This window comes from Corticium candelabrum, chromosome 7, assembly GCF_963422355.1.
Source record: "Corticium candelabrum chromosome 7, ooCorCand1.1, whole genome shotgun sequence".
Lineage (NCBI taxonomy): Eukaryota > Metazoa > Porifera > Homoscleromorpha > Homosclerophorida > Plakinidae > Corticium > Corticium candelabrum.
Window position 1 is genome coordinate 1348664 of NC_085091.1, and position 20000 is coordinate 1368663.

Here is a 20000-nt window from a genome sequence, read left to right on the forward strand (position 1 = left end):
CTTTTGGTGTCTTCTGCTTTGTCTGTTGTGCTCGGTTCGTCTGCGCAGTACGGATATCAGATAGGAGTTTTGAATTCACCAATGGATGTATGCATATGGAGGAAAGACTGCAGCTTGTTTGTTTGTTTTTCTGTTTGTCTGTTTGTTTTTCCGTCTGTCTGTTTGTCTGTCAATGGTATTTCTCTATTGAATACAATTGAACATCATAACTACAACATCATTGATAAAGCATAGCTAGACATAAAACTACAAGTCTATGGGACCCATGCAACTACTCTCTGTTCCCCCCCCCCCCGTAAGTGTGAACTTGGAAGTGAGTAATGAAGTAGAGGTCACACCAGGTGTGCTCATTAGAGCACTAGGAGCTGCTCCAGTTGGACCATGTTACACCAATTATCTTAAATGGTTCCAGTTGCTGATCCGTTGGTCTTACAAGATAATTGGATAATAACTATTGCTCCACCTGTTTGTCTTTGATAGGCAAAAGTATTATCCTTCCGTTTTGTTTAGAGGAAAGGCTTAGATTATTTGATAAACAGAAATGCCAGACCTAGCGGTTTCTAACGATACCGAGATCACCTCGGAAGTCCAAAACGAGAGATATTGATGATTTTCAAAGTTCACACTTATGGGAAACAGACAGTAGTCTATCTGTCTGTCTGTCTGTCAAATACATATATTTTTCAAATTCAAAGAAATTCCATCAAGAGCTTAAAAGCTAGTCTTTAAGTAAAGTTCCTCTAAATCAACAACAAACACTTAAGGCTACAACAGATGACCCCATAGGGGGTCAGAATACATTTAACCACTTAGTTTAAAACAAATTGATATTCGTCAAGGACACTGCAAGATTTTTGTCCAGCTGAAATTACTGCCATCTTCCTAGAGATCACACTTGGATTGCATTGCTGCAGCTTGATCAAAAATCGTTGTCTCCAGTGTGTTTTGAACTCAGCAATGTTAGATCGTCCATTGTCATCTCTCCACAAAGCAGAGAGGACCCTCAAGTACTCAGACGCTTTCTCCCCCCAATGGCCAAAATGTTCAAATACAAGAGGCACGACTGTTGGAGAATATACACCAGGTAGTCGTTCCTGGGCGTACTTGTTTTCCTTGATTTGCTTCCTTCTCATTGCCGCGCTTCCCCTCAGTTGTAGCTGCATGAGGTAAGATGTCTGATGCCCATGGGTGAGCTAGTGCCACGTCTAACTCAACATTAGATCCTGTCTCCGAGTCATAAACTAGGATGTCAGGCTGATTGTTCGAATGTGTGTAGCGGTCCCTAGGCTTACAATTGTGGGGCAGATGAACTGAACTCAAGCACTCAGACCATACTGACATCATTGAATCATGGGTTCACACAGGGCTGCCACCGTTCTTGCATGTTAGGAGGTGGAATCCATCTGCATCAGAGCCCTTTATATCTAAAGTTCGACCACAATCGCACTTGTTGACCCACTCAGGAAAAGAGACAGGAATTCCTAACCTCATTGAAGCTGCCAAAATAAAATTATTGGGTGATAGCGCAAACTTCTTTGAGGAAGGTACAGCACTGAGCCAAGCCCCAGCTCCCTTACCCTGCAGAGACAGCAGACCGTGCAGCGTCTTTTTTAGATGAACTGTCAATCAAAGCATTAACTGTAATCTGGTTGTTAGCATCTGTCAATCTGTGTTGGAGTTTCTTTGTGTTAGATACCACCTGTGACAGATCCTTGTCATCATCCAATAGTTGATCCAGTTGATAACCAATGCTTCCCTTCTCCTTGCAATTTGATAAAAGAGTCTTGACATGATCTGCCAGGGATGTGAACCAGTTCGGTAACTCCTGCAGGGAATGACCCCAGCTGGATAAAAAGGCAAAATGGGAGACACTTTGCAACAGTGTCATTCCGAACCCACCAAGACGTATGGGGAGTGTTGCCTGCTCCCATTGTCTAGCTGTTAAATCTCTGGTACCAATCCAAGTTGTAAAGCACTTTTTAGTCAGTCAATCATGAATAGTGGCAGCAGGTTGCAAGCTATTCAGGCAAACTCCTCTGGCCAGATGGTTGAGTCGGTTTGCATGGCAATGTCTCAGAAGAAGCATTGCTCCCTGAGGCTCATTCAAGTCAGGTAACTGCTGGCAAAACAGATTGCCAGAATTTGCGACGTCAATACAGACATTTGAGATGAAGTCATGGCTGCCAATAGGAATCCCAAGAATCGTATTTTCTGTGTGGGAAATAGAGATATCTGTTGACAATAAATCTGGTACTGCTAAAGGCAATGGGCAGTACAGCTCACACTTCTTGTCTTGAATTTGAAGTTCGACATTGCCAAACTCTTGCTTTAAGGATGCAAAAGCGTCAAGCACATTGAGTGATGATCCAACCAGGATCACATCATCCAGATAAGCAAGGACAACAATGTCTTGGAACTTGCATTGTATGGTAGTCAGAATGTTGTGAATACCCAATGAGAAGAGCACTGGCCCAAGGGGGTCCCCTTGATGGATGCCTTCCTCAGATGACAGCACCATTGAGACATTATCCATTAGGTAAACTAAAGGACTGGACCCAGAATACATTTCCATCACATGGTTTGCAATCTCAGAATGTCTGTCTGTCTCAATGCATATATTTTCATTTAGATCAAACGTTTTACATCACGAGCAATCTAACACTAACGCAACAGGACCATTACGGTCCTGCATGAAGCATACAAAATTACGGTGCATGAGCAAACTACATTTCGATGTTCTAATCTTGCTATGCTAATGAGTTTGTTCGAGACGACTTTCGCATTGCAACGTTGTAGAGTCACTGAAATAATTGATTGCCACTTCTTGAATTTGGTCTTATTTCGTTTTCCTTTATCATGTCTTGCACTCTTTGCCAGCTTGTTCAAATACTTTACTGCTTGTTCACCCATATGCTCCTGTTTGCCCCAATGGCCAAAATGTTTGAAAACAAGGGCAATGATCGATGGGCAGGACGCTTCTGCATGGCAGTAGCACAGAATTATACTTTGCCTCTTTCTTCTTCTCCTGTTTCTTGGCTGTGTCTGTCTGTCTGTTTGTCGATCAGTCGGTTGGTCAATCGGTCAGTCTGTTTGTTTGTTTGTCCATTTGTCTGTTTGCCTGCTTGTTATCATCCTTGGTGTCTAGCTGCGTTTAGGTTCCATTTTTTCAGTTTTCTGTCTGTTTCTTTGTCTGTTTGATTATATGTTTGTCTGTATGTCTGTATGTCCACATGTGTGTTTGTCTGGCTGTTTGTCCATTGTAGTTGTCCTTTTGTTTAGTTTATTTGTTGTTTGCATTTGTTACTGTATTTTCTTTCTTTGTCTATCATTCTATTTCTTTGTATCTGTTTTTCTGTTCGTGTTTGCTATAGAGTCTGTTTTCTCTAAAGTCTATTATTCTATCTTCTATGCAGTTGATTATTGGAATTTATGAGAACACAACACACTCATCACAAGACTCATCAGACTCTTCTAGTTCAAATGGGAAACATCTCTATGCATTAGCTGTAGCAATATTTGCAATAGGGGGACTAATTGGAGCATTCATCAGTGCAAAGATGGCAGACACACTAGGAAGGTGACAGTACTAGTGCTGTGTGTGTGTGTGTGTGTGTGTGTGTGTGTGTGTGTGTGTGTGTGTGTGAGTGTGTGAGTGTGTGTGTGTGTGTGTGTGTGTGTGTGTGTGTGTGTGTGTGTGTGTGAGTGTGTGTGTGTGCACGCACGCGTGTGCATGTGTGTGTGTGTGTGTGTGTGTGTGTGTGTGTGTGTGCACATGCCCGTAAACAGAGCTAGGCTTTGTTGTAGAAAACCAACGATGTTGTTGAACAACATTTTGGCAGTAGCTGGAAGCATCATAATGGCATTGAGCTCTGGTTTCCCGATGTTAATTGGTGGACGCTTTGTAATAGGAATTAATGGAGGTGAGTGTCAACCTGCACACAAAGCTTAATTTTTCACAATGCAACAAACTTTAAAATATTATATTTTGTTAAGAGTCAGTTGTAGTAAATTATATGTAACATTTTAGAATAAATTTACCGTTATTTGAGTTTGTTAATGTCAATTCATAATGTATTGTAATTTTTATTGTCTAGTGTGGTTAACAGCAGCACAGATTAGTTTGTGTGTATTTTGCTCATTTAGTGGTTTATTCTAAAGGACACTTTTTATTGTGTTGTATCTTTGTTTGGTGACAGGAATTACTACTGGTCTTGCTCCAATGTATTTAACTGAGATCTCACCTATTCGAGTACGTGGAGTTTATGGACTGCTTAATCAACTTGGAATTACAGCATTTATATTTATATCACAGCTGCTTGGGTTGCCAAAGGTGTGTAGTAGTTTGATGAGATACAATAGAAATAGTCTGTTGTACTAAGAAATGCATCTCTCCAATATAAAAGTTTATGTATTGAGAGATGCACCTCTCCAATATGATCCTAATGTATTGTGAGGGATGCATTGTGGCCAAAGCAGCATGTTATTTGGTAACTGTATCCGCAGGCTTGTGGTCAAAGCATGCTCACCAAGGAAGAAAGAGATAGCTAATTACTTGGCACCCCACCAATACGATGTCTCAACTCCAGGGGAGCTGAGATGATGATACACTTGATTCAACTCTGTCATCTTTCACATCCAGATTGGGTTATACTCAAACTGGATGCAAGAAATGCCTTTAATTCTGTCAGTAGAAGGTCATTTTGTCTGAAGTTTCAAACAACTTTCCTGATCTATTTCCCTTTGTCTCTAAATGTTATGCTCAACCGTCTCAGCTAACAACGAGACTACATCGGTCAACTTGCTACATATCCTCAGAAGAAGGAGTTCAACAGGGGATCCAGTGGGACCCTTTCTGTTTGCTCTAGCTTTACAGCCGTTGCTTGTGAAGATAAACCGCAACGGCAGTGCATGGCACATTGACTCCTTCATATCTGGATGATATTACAGTCATTGGCCTGAAGGATGAGGTAATTTCCCACTATAGAGAGCTGAAAGACGACCTCCTCAATATTGGTCTCGAATTGACTGAGAAGAAATGCGAAGCTTTTGCATTTCATGGAATTTCTGACTGGAATTTGGATATACCAGTAAAACCAGAAGGATTTGAAGTTCTGGGAACTCCAATGGGAAGTGATTTGTATGTGGAGAGATGCTGTCTAGCCAAATTTGAGAAGAAAAGCAATTACTATTCAGACTTCCACAACTTGAAGATGCTCAGATAGCAAATCTCATTCTTTGGTACTGTGCTGTTCCAAAGATAATGCACCTTCTTTGAATTGTGTCCCCAAGACTTATAAGCACAATGGCAGGACTTCATGACAGCGAAATCATTAACACTTTTGAGAAAATGATAGGCTATGATTTGTCAAAACACTAGCAGCAACAACTGACACTCCGCATCAACAATGAGGGATTCAACTTAATGTCATCCAGTGATACTTCCACATCAGCTTCCTAGGAGCTTGGGCTAACACCTTAAACAATTTAGGAAATAGAGAGAGACGTCACTGATACCTTTGTTGATGGGCCTCTGTCCTTAGCAGCAGATTTGAATGAAAGTTTGGAGGATCATCACACTTCCTGTACAACAACTGAGCCACTGGTTCCTTCTTTGCAGGATATTTCCAATTGTTCAAATAAATTACAATCTTGACTGCAGTCAATCAAAAAAGACAAACAGTTTCAACAATTCTTACAGAACTGCACTACAAGAAAAGATAGAGCAAGACTGATTAGCTGTGGTGGACTGATGGCAGGGGTTTGGCTAGATACAGTTCCAGTGTCACAGAAATTCACTCTTAGCTGTGTTTTTGTGAGATGTATCCCTCCAATACAATAGTCTAGTGTACTAAGAGATGCTTCTTTTAATACAAAAGTCCAATATATTGAGAGGTCATCGCTACAGTACAATAAATTATTACTCTTTTCAATGGTTTAATTGAAATATTGCTTTTTCCAGCTGCTAGGCAACAAACACTTGTGGCGGTTACTGTTTGGATTTCCTCTGGTGCTTGTAACCATTCAGCTGTTAACATTACCATTTTGTCCAGAATCTCCACGCTATCTCTACTTGTGCAAACATAAACAAAAAGAAGCTGCAGACGGTAAGCTCATATTTACAAACGCTCAATAATTCATCTCTACAGTAGCAAGTGCAGTTTTTAATCTTAATTATAATTAATTCAAGTGACACTGAATGTCCAGATGATGCACATGCTTGTTGTGACACACAGGCCTCACACTTGATAGACACTGCTTTTAATGATGCACAAGGAAGTTTCATTGTTTGTGCAGCAGCTTGCCTTTAAATATTTTACAAAGCTTGTGTACACAAAATTTCAGGTCACGTGACTTTGCACAAACCATGATTGTAATAGGCAACTAAAATCTTGCTCCTAAATCATTGCTTTAAATTAATTAATGTAAGATGTCAGTGGTTGTCATTTTGTTGTGAATGATTTCTAATGTTTAGCTCTTCGTCGCTTGAGAGGAACAACCAACGTACAAAGAGAATTAAACGAACTACAGGTAATCTGTTGTACACTCATGTCTTGTCACTTGAGGTCACAACTGACTGTTGATATTAACATTATTTTTAAATTATTGATATTAAATATGATAATAAAAAATTAAATTAATAAAAATGGCAACCTTGATCTACCAGTGGCTTATGAATGTGTTGTAGTCAGAGCTGCAGAAGGAAGAGAGCGTTTCTCAAGTTTCTTATGCTCAGCTGTTCTGTGATGGCGGCCTGCGACGACCACTACTTATCAGTTTTGGACTTCAATTTTGTCAGCAGTTGTCAGGCATCTTAGGGGTAAGACAACTACATGGAATAGATTGTTTGTGTTTTACAATTAGGAATGGATGCATCATGCCATACACTAGACTATTGTATTGGAGGGATGCATCTCACAATATACTAGACTATTGTATTGGAGGGATGCATCTCACAATACACTAGACTATTGTATTGGAGGGATGCATCTCACAATACACTAGACTATTGTATTTGAAGGGATGCATCTCACAATACACTAGACTATTGTATTTGAAGGGATGCATCTCACAATACACTAGACTATTGTATTGGAGGGATGCATCTCACAATATATTAGACTATTGTATTGGAGGGATGCATCTCACAACACTAGACTATTGCATTGGAGGGATGCATCTTACAATACACTAGACTATTGTATTGGAGGGATGCATCTCACAACACTAGACTTTTGCATTGGAGGGATGCATCTCACAATACATTAGACTATTGTATTGGAGGGATGCATCTCACAATACATTAGACTATTGTATTGGAGGGATGCATCTCACAGTACATTAGACTATTGTATTGGAGGGATGCATCTCACAATACATTAGACTACTGTATTGCAAGATGCAGCTTTTACACAGTACACAGTTTATCAACACACATTTCCAAACTTCCGATTGTGTTTAGGTGTTTTACTATTCAACTGCAATATTCAAAGAAGCAGGACTCTCCCTCGGATCAATCGCAACTGTTATCACATCATTCTCTCTCATACCAATGACAATTATTGCAGTAAGATATTAATATCAACACTTACACGTATCAGCTCTTCTCGCTGTTTCAGTTATACATTCACATATTGTCTTTCTTTGTCTGCTTGCCCTTCATTAAGTTTTGTGTGTCAATTTTTAGTCTTGTTGAGCTGTCTTACACCTACTGTGTCTGTGCAGGTAAGGCTAATGGAACGGGTTGGTCGTCGAACGTTAATGCTATACGGTCTGGGTGGAATGATGATATTCCACATGTGCCTTACTATTGCTTTCTGCTTTCAAGTTGGATTTAATTTGGATAAAGTAAAGTATTGTGTGCTTTTGTAGCCTTTTGTTTTTCTAATATAAGTGGCATCTGTTGTGTAGTCTGATGGTATAACTGTGCCTGGTGTACTTGCTGTGGTGTCGAGTGTCTTGTTAGTGTCATCGTTTGCTATTGGACCGGGTCAGTTGTATTCTAGGTAGAAATTTGGGTTTATTGTTTAGTGAATAGACAGACAGACAGACAGACAGACTGATAAAACTTATAAGAATTGCAGAGGGAAACGAAGAATTGGACGACAATGAAAGAGACATTCAGAACATCATTCATTAGAGTTTTAGTAGTATTCAATTTGTATATCTCAGTAGATGGACATTTAGCTTAGCAGTTTTCCCTATAGTGTTCTTGTAAAATTTTGCTTTTTGTGTTCAATAGTGAAAGAAGACAGGCAGACAGACAGACAGACAGACAGACAGGCAGACAGGCTGAACAGTGCCATTCAAGGTACTGTTCATTAGAAGTGATCTTCAACTACTATTTGCATGCGTATAGTTTTAACTTGTAGTTTGCTGTATCCGTGATTCCACTGACCTGAACTGTCATAGATAATATTTTTACTTTTAGTGTTCTATATGTAGAGGTTTGTGTGTAATAAATGATGGCGGACAGACAGACAGACAGACAGACAGACAGACAGACAGACAGACAAACACACAAACAGACAGACACACAGACAGACAAACAGACAGACAGACGGACGGACAGTTAATATTGTGACAAACACACAGACAGACAGATAGATTGACATACAGATTATGACAAATAAATGGACAGATTGTGTGGCAGACTATTAGCTATTTATATAATTTGACTCAAAACCATGTATGTCAAATTACATTGTTGTGGTCTAGGCGGTATCCCATGGATGATAGTAGCAGAACTTTTTACACAAGGTCCTCGAGCTCTTGCAGTCAGTCTTTCTGGTATTGTCAACTGGTTGCTCAATGGCCTCATTGGATACACATTTCCTTTTATCTTAGTAAGTTATTAACAAAAACAAATAAACAAACTAGTAAAGAAACTAGCAAACAAACAAGTAAACAAACAAGCAAGCAAGCAAACAAGCAAACAAACAGAGAAGCAAGCAAGCAAACGAACTTACAAACAGACAAACAACCAACCAAACAAACAAACAAGCAAGTAAACAAACAAACAAGCAAGTAAACAAACAAACAAGCAAACAAGCAAGTAAACAAACAAACAAAAACAAACAAACAAACACAAACAAACAAACAAACAAATGAGCAAACAAACAAGCAAACAAACAAGCAAACAAACAAACAATAACAAAAAGCAAACAAACAAACAAGCAAACAAACAAACAAACAAGCAAGCAAACAAACAAACAAATAGACAAACAAACAAACAAATAGGCAAACAAACAAATTAACAAATAGTTTGTTTACTTAAGTTACTATAACACAATTTCTGTGCTCTACTTGTCTTTCAGGATCATCTCTATCCATATGCAATGCTGCTGTTTGCAGCTATTTGTGGAGTATTGTGGCTGTTTGTTTATGTCTACGTGCCCGAGACCAAACACAAAACGGTCGAAGAGACGGCTGAATACTTTAGAAGCCACACCCACGCATCTCGAAATTATTCGGCTTTACGGGAAGAATTAACCACCAACTGATATTGAATCAAAGGGTAAAGGTAGATATCAAATTTGAATTTAATTAGTGATGTGCATTAGATATCAATAGAGATTTTGATAGAATTATTTACTGTATTTGTATTGTAGTTTTTGTTTATATTAATGTAGCTCATGAGTCAAACTATTAATTCTATTGTGGTATGTGAGGATTCGATTTGAATTGAGGTCAAAATGTGCTACGATTGGGGTCTGGTCAAACACCTGGTAGAGGGTAGACAGACAGACAGACCTTCAGACAGACACACAGATAGACAGACTTACAGACAGACACACGGATAGACAGACAGACAGACAGACAGACAGAATCAAGTTTATTGTCAACAATCTTCACTACTACAAACAGTTATTGTTAAAATGAAATGTTCTACTTGTAGTCCGAGACTATTGCTAATGAGTAAGACAGACAGACAGACAGACAGACAGGCAGGCAGACAGACAGACAGAGACACGGATAACAGACCTACAGACAGACACACAGATAGACAGACAGACCTACAGACAAACACATGGATAGACAGACACACAGATAGACAGACGGACGGACAGACAGACACACAGATAAACAGACCTACAGACAGGCACACGGATAACAGACCTACAGACAAACACACAGATAGACAGATAGACCTACAGCAAACACACGGCTAGACAGACACAGACAGACAGACAGACACACGGATAGACAGACAGACGGACAGACAGACACACGGATAGACAGACCTACAGACAGACAGAAAAACAGCTGGATGTCTAAGATGGATGTAACAGCAATACAATATAATTTAATAACATCAATAATTATTAATAAATGTTATCAGTAATAACAAATATTAAATTTATATTAATTATTGCTAAGTATTATGTGATTATTATTATTAAATATGTATAATTACATAAAATAATAAAAATTAATAATTAATAATTGAGGTATCAATAATAGAACCATAAAATAGTAAATTACCATTGATATTAATAATTAATATCATCAAGCATACGAGTCGTAAAACAGTACACTGATTTGATTAATTAATTAATCATGTTGCAAACACTCAATAAACAATAGAAATCACCTAACAAGTAAATTCCACGTCCATGAAACATACACTCTCTTGATGTCACTCTCTTGATGTTATCAAAAACAATGTAGCAATCTGTTAATCAAATCTAATAACCCAAATGTCTGTCACTAATCAAAACCACATCTCATCCAAAATGGTCGATCCCAATCAGCTCCTTCGTCGACAAATCTCACACACAAGACGATCACCATCCCTCATATCTTGTACTCTGTGAGAGACACATACTTGCTGTGTGTGTCTTCCTGGGCTGTTTTATGACCGACATGCTTCGCTTGGTTGTACAACAACACGCCTGCAATGACCAGGATCGTTCCCAGAGCGCTCAGTGCTGTTACTTTGTTGCTGAAGATGAGGACTGAGAGCCAGATGAGGAGGGCGCGTTTGACTGTGTTAGCAACGCTGTGTGTGACCGGTGAGATCAGTGACATGAGGCTGTAGGCGGTTATGCTTTGGAAATGGAACATCAATCCGTTCGTGAGGAATACAGTTAGAACGTATGAGGATTTCTTAAATATGGACAGCGGGGAATCCTGAAATAAGTTGGTGACGTATTATGTACATGGTGGGTGTTAGCATGGGTGGTTGTTTATTTGTGTGTGTGTGTGTGTGTGTGTGTGTGTGTGTGTGTGTGTGTGTGTGTGTGTGTGTGTGTGTGTGTGTGTGTGTGTGTGTGTGTGTGTGTGTGTGTGTGTGTGTGTGTGTGTGTGTGTGTGTGTGTGTGTGTGTGTGTGTGTGTGTGTGTGTGTGTGTGTGTGTGTGTGTGTGTGTGTGTGTGTGTGTGTGTGTGTGTGTGTGTGTGTGTGTGTGTGTGTGTGTGTGTGTGTGTGTGTGTGTGTGTGTGTGTGTGTGTGTGTGTGTGTGTGTGTGTGTGTGTGTGTGTGTGTGTGTGTGTGTGTGTGTGTGTGTGTGTGTGTGTGTGTGTGTGTGTGTGTGTGTGTGTGTGTGTGTGTGTGTGTGTGTGTGTGTGTGTGTGTGTGTGTGTGTGTGTGTGTGTGTGTGTGTGTGTGTGTGTGTGTGTGTGTGTGTGTGTGTGTGTGTGTGTGTGTGTGTGTGTGTGTGTGTGTGTGTGTGTGTGTGTGTGTGTGTGTGTGTGTGTGTGTGTGTGTGTGTGTGTGTGTGTGTGTGTGTGTGTGTGTGTGTGTGTGTGTGTGTGTGTGTGTGTGTGTGTGTGTGTGTGTGTGTGTGTGTGTGTGTGTGTGTGTGTGTGTGTGTGTGTGTGTGTGTGTGTGTGTGTGTGTGTGTGTGTGTGTGTGTGTGTGTGTGTGTGTGTGTGTGTGTGTGTGTGTGTGTGTGTGTGTGTGTGTGTGTGTGTGTGTGTGTGTGTGTGTGTGTGTGTGTGTGTGTGTGTGTGTGTGTGTGTGTGTGTGTGTGTGTGTGTGTGTGTGTGTGTGTGTGTGTGTGTGTGTGTGTGTGTGTGTGTGTGTGTGTGTGTGTGTGTGTGTGTGTGTGTGTGTGTGTGTGTGTGTGTGTGTGTGTGTGTGTGTGTGTGTGTGTGTGTGTGTGTGTGTGTGTGTGTGTGTGTGTGTGTGTGTGTGTGTGTGTGTGTGTGTGTGTGTGTGTGTGTGTGTGTGTGTGTGTGTGTGTGTGTGTGTGTGTGTGTGTGTGTGTGTGTGTGTGTGTGTGTGTGTGTGTGTGTGTGTGTGTGTGTGTGTGTGTGTGTGTGTGTGTGTGTGTGTGTGTGTGTGTGTGTGTGTGTGTGTGTGTGTGTGTGTGTGTGTGTGTGTGTGTGTGTGTGTGTGTGTGTGTGTATAAAGTACTGAAGTGTTGACTGCAAAGCATCAGGGATGGAAGCTGGAATGTTTGCTTACCATGTACAGTATCCAAAAAGGGAGCTGCATGATCATGGCTGCCACACTTGCATAGAACTGTAACTCAACCGGGCTGCAGGCAGAAATTTGTGTTGAGGAAAACACATGCATACACACGTGAACATACACATGGACACACACACACACACACACACACACACACACACACACACACACACACACACACAAACAGAGGGGAATATATAACGCCCGGACATTGGACATTGTCTGGTCAAAACAAGTCCATGTCCGGATATCTTGTGTTGTCCGGACATTGGCTGCTGGAATGGTCACACCCAAATAGCATGGTCACACCCAAATAGCATGGTCACACCCAAATAGCATGGTCACACCCAAATGGCATGATCTGGGACACTCATAAGTCAGACTATGTGCACTATCAGAGAGTATGTTTTCTTGGGGTGCATCTACTATCTTTCTATCCCCGGTAAGCCTGAACTGGGAAGTGAGTAATGAGGTAGAGGTCACACCAGGTGTGCTTAGTAGAGGATGTTACACCAATTATCTTAAGTGGTTCCAGCTGATGATCTGTTGAGCTCACAGGATAATTGGATAATAACCATTTCTATTTGGCTAATATATCCTTGATATGCAAAAGTGTTATCTTTTGCTTTCCTTTGGTAGGAAGGGCTTAAAATGTAGCAAACAGATGCCAGACCTGGTGATTTCTAACCATTGAGATCATCAGGATGGCCCAAAAACAGCGGAGATATAACAGATTTTCAAAGTTCACACTCATGGGGTCATAGACAGTAAGCTTTTGTGTGAAGTGGTGAGACACTAGTTGCTGTAAAATACAAATGTTCACCTAGAATGCGTGTAGCACAGCACCAAATATGAAGACAAGAATTGGTAGAAACATCGTCCCCAAGACGGTAATCAAACATCCTGATTTGTGAATGTTTTCTTTCTTGTCATTGTCAAACTTGTTAAAGCCATAGCAGTGACTGCTGTTTCTTTGAAAATTCCAGTCCTTCTGGAAAGATCCTAAACGGTTTCTTTCAAGGAGCCGTTTGGCAAACTATTCTGTCAGCACACTACGTAACTGTAGAAAGGTGAATACCGATTTAGTGTGCCTTGATAATAAAATGAAGGAGCGACTAGGTTGGTGTGACACCAAAACTTCTTTGTCATATAATTGCCTTTCTTGACACCCAAACATGGCAAAGAAAACCTAACGTTCAAACTTCTGAGCAAGATAGTGAAGACGAAAACATTGATGATAATGCAGAGGTTAGAAAAGCTGTAGAAACTCTTGCTGTTCGTTTTGCTAAACCATTAGAAAGCAAAGGGGTTAATATTCATGCTCTTAATGTTGAGGAGGTAGTCCGTTATGCTAGAAAATATCTGCACATCAGCAAGGTGTGCTATGAGTCTATGTGGTGCATAGTTCATACCTGTCCAGACATAGTATTAGTCTCCCCTTTACCTACCACACATGTTGAAAGGATGTTTTCATCGCTGAAACTGATCAAGACAGACGGGCGCACCAGCATGAGCAACACCACCTTGTCTGACCTTATGGAAGTATACCATGAAGGACTCTTCAAGACTTTCATGCTGACGTCGCTATTCAGCTGTGGTGGGAACGATGCAAGACCAACTGCTGTCCTAATCAAGGTTTCAGAAAGCAATACAGAGCAAGGAAAACTGGAGAGTTGACCCAAGACAATAGCATTAGCAGCTTTAGTTTAGATGACTGGGACATGTGGCATAATCCTCTATGTCCGCGTCTACAAATAGTTTTCCAGAAGGTACAATTTTGCACATTGTTGTGCTAAGTTTCCCTGTTAATGTTCTGCTATTGTCTCACATAATTATAGTGCACTTTCAAGTTTGTCTTTTGAGGTTCCATATTTTTTTCACTTCACTGTAACGCAATAAAAGATTGCTTTGCAGGTATATTGTCTCAAAGTTGTTCTGGTTATTGTCATGCTTTGTATATATGTCAAATAATAGAAATGAAGTGTTGTTCGCGGGGTCAAAATTTGTTAGAATAGGCGTGGTCTGAATGGGCGTGGCTTTGGCAAACCTGTTTGTCCAGACAAAAAATTTCCTTATATTCCACTCTGCATAAACACACACATGCACGCACACATGCACACGTGTGCATGCGCGCACACACACATGTAACACACACACACACACACACACACACACACACACACACACACACACACACACACACACACACACACACACATGTAAACACAAAAACACACACACACACATGTAAACACAAAAACACACACACACACATGTAAACACACACACACACACGAGACACACACACACACGACACACACACACACACACACACACACACACACACACACACACACACACACCTGTAAGGGTTCTCATCCTTGCTCAAAAGCTTCTTCGAGTACACGTTCTGAATGCTAGCATAATGAAACATTATGTTTAATGAACTACAAACAGCCAAACATCAACAAAACAAAACAAAACAAAAAAAGGTAAAAAGGGCCAGACAAAGAGACAAAGAGACAGACAGACAGACATGCAACACACGATGATAGCCAGACAGTATGTCCACCATGCACACTGATGACTCACACACACACACACACACACACACACACACACACACACACACACACACACACACACACACACACACACACACACACACACACACACACACTGACACACACACACACACACACACACACACACACACACACACACACACACACACTGACACACACACACACACACACACACACACACACACACACACACACACACACACTGACACACACACACACACACACACACACACACACACACACACACACACACACACACACACACACACACACATCCGTACCAATCGACTATATTATTTATCAGAGCCGCCATAAATCCAATCATAGTAAAACTGATCTCGTTCGCCGAACACAACGCCAGACCTCCCATAATAGGAACCAACGACAACACAACATACAACTCTGTCCTCTCCCCAATCAACATCCACGCAATCAACACAGTAAACAGAGGAGCCGATGCCTTGACTGTCTCGGTAAACGACACAGCCACGTACTTCAAACTGACCAATCCCAACACGACAGTCACAAATCTCATCATTCCCACAATCACCATATTCCTACAGAAGACAACCCAACCGGAACCCGATGACTTTCGGTCGGTCAATTTAACCGGAAGTGATGACGTCACACTTCCCTTTCCCCTCGAAAACGCCTTGTGTGCAAAATTTCTTGTGCAAAGTTGTAATCCTCCGCACGTCGTCGTCACGAACATCTGTATGGAACCGAGTTGTGATGGTTCCCCTGACAACCATGAGAGAATGTATTTGTTAAGAAAGAGAGTGCCGAAACTGAGCGTGTACCACAACAAGAGATAGCAGACAGTCTCGAAAAATGTACCGTCGTTGCTGACGTCGACATGCATAGTTGTTTTTGCTCAGATGATTGTTGCGCGAATCGTCACGTGACATTGCTTTTATGCCCGTATGCCACGTGACGTTATTGTTTAATGCCCGTATGCGACAGAACTTTGTTTTGCGATGCCCGTATTATACGTCACGTGGTATTGATATGTTCAAGAAATAAACTATTGTAGCAACTATATTTACACAATGTTTCAGCATACCAATGTACAAAGCACCTATAAATTGTGTTATTCATCAGTATCCCGGATGTTATTTTACAGTTCCCGGATATTATACTTGAGGTATCCCGGATGTTTTCTCACGTTAGTTTTTACACGGAAGCTGTTGGGGTTTGCAATCGGTGACGATGCTTGGCGTTGCGGCTGCTAACCTCCTTCTGATTGCTCTGTTTCCCTCGACCTTATCCATTGTAGGTAAGGTAAAGGAGCGCGTACTTGCGCATCACGTGACACGGAAGCCAACGCAGGAACGCACTCGCATGTCGTCTCTCTGATATGCTGACAGTACTGTGTGTGACCCGTTCTTGTTGTGTCTGCATGCGCAACGGTAGACAGGGCAGCTCGAACGGCACAAAACGTGAACAAAATTGTCGTTGCAGATTTCAGTCGTTGCTCATTCGAAGCGGGCTTCTGTGGTTGGAATCAGGCGTCTAGAGAGCCAAGCATCCGATGGCAGATTGGCAGCAATGTCGTTACTCGGGGCAGTCGTGGCGTGTCGGTAGAGGGAAGAGGCCATTTTGTGTATGCTGCCAGTTCCGGTCAGTTTCCGGCTAATGGGCATATATCCGGGCAACTTCCGGGAAGAGTTGTGTTGGAGAGCGGGTTGCTGGTGACGTCTGATAATGTGTGTGGTGTTAAGTTTTCGTTCTACAGAGAGGGTTATGGTGGGCAGGATGCTACCTTGTCTGTACAGCCTGTGAAAGGGCGACCAAACATCAACGGGAAGGCACTTAAAGCTGTTGTGCTGCATCACACGTTTGGTAGCTGGCAGCGGTTGTTCTTTCCCCTGCATATCGACTCGTCGTCTGTTGTGAAGTTTGAGATGTTTATAAATTCGTTTTTTGGTGACTTGCTGGCATTGGATGACATCCAGTTTATATCCTGCTCAGGTATGGACCGACACGTTTCATATGCGATCAATTAGTGTGTGCGTTTACTGGACTGTGGCCTAACTTGTTGCCACTGTTTGCATAGTTTGCACTCCGTCTTTGTGTCTGTGCCTTCTTGTCTCTGTTTACTGTGGAATTTTGATGTAATTTATAAGTACAAATTTTGCAAATGTGTTAATTAATAATTTATTTAATTATTAATACCAAAGTAATAAGATTTATATTTATTAACAAAATTATTTATAATATACATTAGTGATTATTGAAATGAAATGTTTCTGACAACTTATCTTGATTGACAGATTTTCATATTTAAGTATAATATTTATGTTTACTCTGCTGTGTTTATAATTTTGCATTTAATAAACAACAACATTACAAACCTTCACTCATGTCAGTTTGCATATGTACTGCGCAGTAATTTCCCAGACTTATAATATCACTTTGAGTGTGACTGTTTTCGTTTGTCTTTTCTTGTCGACTTACCATAAAAAACGCGTGCAGGCAACAACAGATTGATAATACGTGGTCTAGTTGAGTGACTTTCTTGTGTTGTAGTTTGCTCATTTGAAGACGGTGTTTGTGGATGGCATAACGTGAGGGCACGTTCTTGGCGATCGCAGACACAGTGGACACGTCATTTTGGTCCAACGTATTCCCATAATACCGGACCAGATGGTGACTACACGTTGCGCAGTCCGACTGGTCACTACCTGTACGTGCGAGCAAGAAGAAATTATCGTAAACTGGCAATCACAGCCGGACGGGATTTGAGTTATAGTGACAACGTGTGTGGTGTGTCGTGGGCATATCACATGTATGGCATGCGTTCTGGCTCATTGACTGTTACCATACAGACGGTTAGTGGTCGTGTTATTAATTCTTGGAAAATCAAGGGAAACCAAGGAGACAAATGGCGGCAAGCAGAGCTGACAACAGACTTTTGGAATGATCACAGAAATCGTGTAGACAAATTACGAGTTTATATTAAAGCCGTTATTGGAGATTACGATACGAGTGATGTTGCTGTGGATGATGTCGAGTACATGCCGTGTGTATCAACTCAGGAGTGTACGTTCGGACTCGATTTTTGCTCGTGGAGAAATTCAAGGCAAGCAACTCTGCAGTGGCAGCTAGAGTTGAACAAAACAGACGTCACACACAATCATCTGCTTGTCAATGTTGATGGACAAAACAAGGGAGGAGAATTAGCATGCTTAGTTGGATCGTGGATCAACTCGAGTGACAACATATGTTCCTTACGGATTACATACAAGCTAGAAGGTCATTTTTCTGAGGGTGAGATGGTTGTTAGAAGCCACCACCAGCACCAGTACACTAACCATGAGAATGTGACTAACCTGATGAACAGTGAAAATGATGGAATGTTAGTAGAGGAGATTGCTCTTTACGACTTTCCACTTTTTGTTTCCATTGAAGCGAGGAAGAAGGACGGAGCACAAGGCAACGCAATTATTGACTCTCTGCAATACTTGACTTGTCACTGTATGTCAATCACTGTGTGTTACTGTATATAATAATAATGATTGTTTGCATGATGTACAGATAGCACGTTTGAGCAGAACACGAGTCTCATATGGCATGATGCTTCACCACTTGCAAGCAATTTCCGGTGGAATTTACAGACACAGTTGTCTCTATCGGATCACTTACATTTCGGCCGTAAGTTTATCACAACCAGTGGACCAGGATTGGCGCGTCTTCATTCCGACATTCATCGTGTGCAACAGGCCATGTGTTCTATTCGTTTCTGGTATACATCTCGTCATTGCTATAACATTACAATCATTTCTCATCATTATTCTACACCAGGATATCATCACTTTCTAGCAGTTGCCGCTGATGAGTGGGAAAGAGTGGAGGCAGTAATTATAGACCCAAGATCACAACCTAGTGTGTCAGACGTCACTATTGAAGCATCACCTGTCGGGGATGGTCAAAATGCACAGTTAGGGATCGATAATATCGAACTGCTGTCATGTCCTGACTTCGAAACATGTACGTTTGATAGAGATTTTTGCACGTGGCATGCATCTGTGCACGACTCTCGTGATGCTGTTTGGATACGTTGGTATGGTAACCCACCCCAGTATACATCACGTCTGATAAACGATCACACAAGACATGCAGTAAACGGATATTATCTCTATGCTCGTGCATCAGTCGGACGTAATAATAATGAAAGCATTGCTGTGCTTCGAAGTGTTCCCATGTCACCCGGAATGCATATATGTGGCGTTCAACTGTGGTATTTTGTTATGAACGATGATTATGTGTTATCCACATCAGCAAACTTGTCAGTACGTTTTGTGTCACATTCTGGTGATTCCTCAGTTTTGTTGCGTAGCACGACGCTGCCACAATATCCAATAACTGAATGGCATTTACTGCAAGCCGAGCATCACGTAGTGGAACAAGGTCATTTTCAAGTGATAGCCGATATATCAGTGCAAAGCGAGATGTCAAACCCTGTTGCTATAGCAGTGGATGATGTCACATATATGAATTGTTTCCACACAAATGCAGGTTAGGGACTAAGTTATGAAGCACGTAATACCTAAACCTTGATTTTGTTTATATTATTGGTATTAATTAATTACTGATTTATTAATGTTAATAGATGCCTTAATTAATATTTAAATAAAAGTAATTATTATGTAATGTAGTTGGACAGGTTGCTGCAATTGGAAAGATTTTTTGTGCTATCGTTGTCATCACAAGCATGCTGTCGTGTTGTACTTTAATTATTAGTGAAACATTGCTGTAAGAGCAATGATATCAGAGTATCAGACACATGCAAGAAGAATATATGAAACATAATTTATTTTGTGGTTAATCCTTGATACTAGTGTTGAGGTCACATTATGTGAAATATAGAACAACAACTTGTTGAGGGTTAAGATGTGGTTTGGTGCTGCTCTTTCATGCTTTAGTGGCTCTGCTGAGTAAAATGTTTGTAGAACATGTGTAATCATGGGTCGTGGTCGATTCTCAAGAATTCCACATGTG

General features: G+C 41.0%; 3 protein-coding genes across 3 annotated transcripts in view; 2 read left to right on the plus strand and 1 right to left on the minus strand.

Annotated features, from left to right (window-relative positions):
- Positions 1-9708, plus strand: part of LOC134182203 (solute carrier family 2, facilitated glucose transporter member 3-like) — a 10033-nt gene extending 325 nt beyond the window's left edge. Inside the window, exons 3-14 of the mRNA XM_062649581.1 lie at positions 1-87; positions 3414-3577; positions 3805-3920; positions 4197-4330; positions 5960-6104; positions 6473-6528; positions 6686-6817; positions 7460-7564; positions 7723-7845; positions 7909-7987; positions 8716-8843; positions 9315-9708. The exon at positions 1-87 is cut by the window's left edge and continues 33 nt beyond it. Coding sequence (XP_062505565.1) covers positions 1-87; positions 3414-3577; positions 3805-3920; positions 4197-4330; positions 5960-6104; positions 6473-6528; positions 6686-6817; positions 7460-7564; positions 7723-7845; positions 7909-7987; positions 8716-8843; positions 9315-9500 — 1455 coding nt within the window. The 3' untranslated portion in view covers positions 9501-9708. The remainder of the gene's footprint in view (positions 88-3413; positions 3578-3804; positions 3921-4196; positions 4331-5959; positions 6105-6472; positions 6529-6685; positions 6818-7459; positions 7565-7722; positions 7846-7908; positions 7988-8715; positions 8844-9314) is intronic.
- Positions 9709-10643: 935 nt separating this feature from the next.
- LOC134182095 (solute carrier family 35 member E2A-like) lies at positions 10644-15884 on the minus strand. Its single transcript, XM_062649429.1, has 4 exons — positions 15281-15884; positions 14778-14831; positions 12409-12481; positions 10644-11130 (listed from the first exon to the last, which is right to left on the minus strand). The coding sequence occupies exons 1-4, from the start codon at positions 15859-15861 to the stop codon at positions 10795-10797; spliced, it is 1044 nt and encodes a 347-aa protein (XP_062505413.1). The 5' UTR covers positions 15862-15884; the 3' UTR covers positions 10644-10794.
- Positions 15885-16154: 270 nt separating this feature from the next.
- LOC134182058 (MAM and LDL-receptor class A domain-containing protein 1-like) overlaps positions 16155-20000 on the plus strand; it is a 7715-nt gene continuing 3869 nt past the window's right edge. The window contains exons 1-4 of the mRNA XM_062649381.1: positions 16155-16275; positions 16461-16970; positions 17529-18476; positions 18537-19517. Coding sequence (XP_062505365.1) covers positions 16209-16275; positions 16461-16970; positions 17529-18476; positions 18537-19517 — 2506 coding nt within the window. The 5' untranslated portion in view covers positions 16155-16208. The remainder of the gene's footprint in view (positions 16276-16460; positions 16971-17528; positions 18477-18536; positions 19518-20000) is intronic.